The 1488-nt window shown below is 34.9% G+C and overlaps 1 protein-coding gene across 1 annotated transcript in view; it reads right to left on the bottom strand.

Moving 5' to 3' along the window:
* Positions 1 to 264: 264 nt before the first annotated feature.
* LOC103611001 (glycerol-3-phosphate acyltransferase 1, mitochondrial-like) overlaps positions 265 to 1488 on the bottom strand; it is a gene marked incomplete at its 3' end in the record, with an annotated part of 39540 nt that continues 38316 nt past the window's right edge. Inside the window, exon 6 of the mRNA XM_008595052.1 lies at positions 265 to 378. Coding sequence (XP_008593274.1) covers positions 265 to 378 — 114 coding nt within the window. The remainder of the gene's footprint in view (positions 379 to 1488) is intronic.

A 1488-nucleotide genomic window follows, 5' to 3' on the forward strand; every position in this document is an offset into this window, starting at 1 on the left:
ACATCTCTGAACTCTGACTTGACTTTCATGTTGTAGAAACCCATTCAATTACTAATCCATACAACAACACTGCTATTCCTACATAGCATTGTTCACCAAAACCATCCATTCTCCTGCATTTCCCCAATTCCTTTGGAGTTAAAGATTCAATGTTTGGAAATACAAATACTTCTTGAGTCCCAAGAAACTAAAGGTTAGCAAGGGTTACTTCCCCACTCCCGCTCCTACCACCCATCCCTGCCTCTCCAGCGTCCCCACCCTTACCTACTGCTGTTCAGTACATTTTCAGTCACATTGGTGGCAAACATGCCCTTATGGACATCTCGCTCATGAACAAAAAGAACATAAGAGAGGCGTCTTGCAAGCCATCCTCGGTGCCTGCAATGTGAAAATGATTTAGCAGAGTACTCTAGGCATACCTACAACAAGTTGCTTCAATTTTACAGTGATTTTCCGCCCATAAAAACGAAGATTAATGTCATTGATTCCTGAGATTTAGAATTCTCCTATAGCAAATTCTTAGTAGTTCAGGATGCATGTGCAGCCAATTTTACTCATAATTTCATATACTCTCAGCTAAAATTAAAACTTGGAATTTGTGTATTAATACTTAAATAGTGTTACTTTGCTTCATAATAACAATGTAAAAACGAAAGAAATTAAAACATCTAACTTTATTAATATTAAAAAGGCAAATATGCTACATATAAGTTAAACACATACATACACACACATGGATACTTCAAAAGTTTATGGAAAGATAGAATTAAAAGAGAATACAAATCTTTCCATGAACTTTTTGAAGTACTCTCACATATGCTATATAGCTTATAGTTATGGCTCTGGGCTATAAAAAGAAAAAATTAGAAGTCTTTTCCTACCATGAAGAGCTAATTTATTATATTATTATTATTATTATTATTATTATATTTCTCCTAAAGTAATCGGACAAGTGAATTGAGAAGGCTGAACAGCTGAGAAAAGTCAAGCATAACTGGTCTCTGATCTGAATATTTATACTCTGGGCACACAAGGCCTGAGGTTCTTACTTTTTTTTATTTTTTTCTTCACACTTTCAACAAACCTAAGGGATAGGACATATTCCTGTCAGTGACAGTGACTGTGTGGTGTTCAGACTGGAGGATGGAAAGATGGATTTCAGACTAAGAATGCTACAAACTTTCGTTATGTAATGATTTGAACCCAATTGTAATGATTATATAATGCCACATTACCATTTCTTTCACAATGATAGAGATAGTAGATTTCAAATATAAATTCATTAACTCCAAGAAAATCCCAAAAGCTCTCAACTGAGAAGTAATTTGAGAGAACTGTTTATGAGTTACGTGTTTCTTCATCTCTCCATCCTCCTTTCCTTTGTCTCAATGTTCTGAAAACGTGGCCCAAAATGTCAAGTGTTAATTCTAAACTCTTTCTTCAGTGAACATTTTCAGAATTATTACTGGAATGCACAACGTCCAAGCT

The sequence above is a fragment of the Galeopterus variegatus genome, unplaced genomic scaffold, assembly GCF_000696425.1.
Source record: "Galeopterus variegatus unplaced genomic scaffold, G_variegatus-3.0.2 Scaffold12233, whole genome shotgun sequence".
In the NCBI taxonomy this organism is placed as follows: Eukaryota; Metazoa; Chordata; class Mammalia; order Dermoptera; family Cynocephalidae; genus Galeopterus; species Galeopterus variegatus.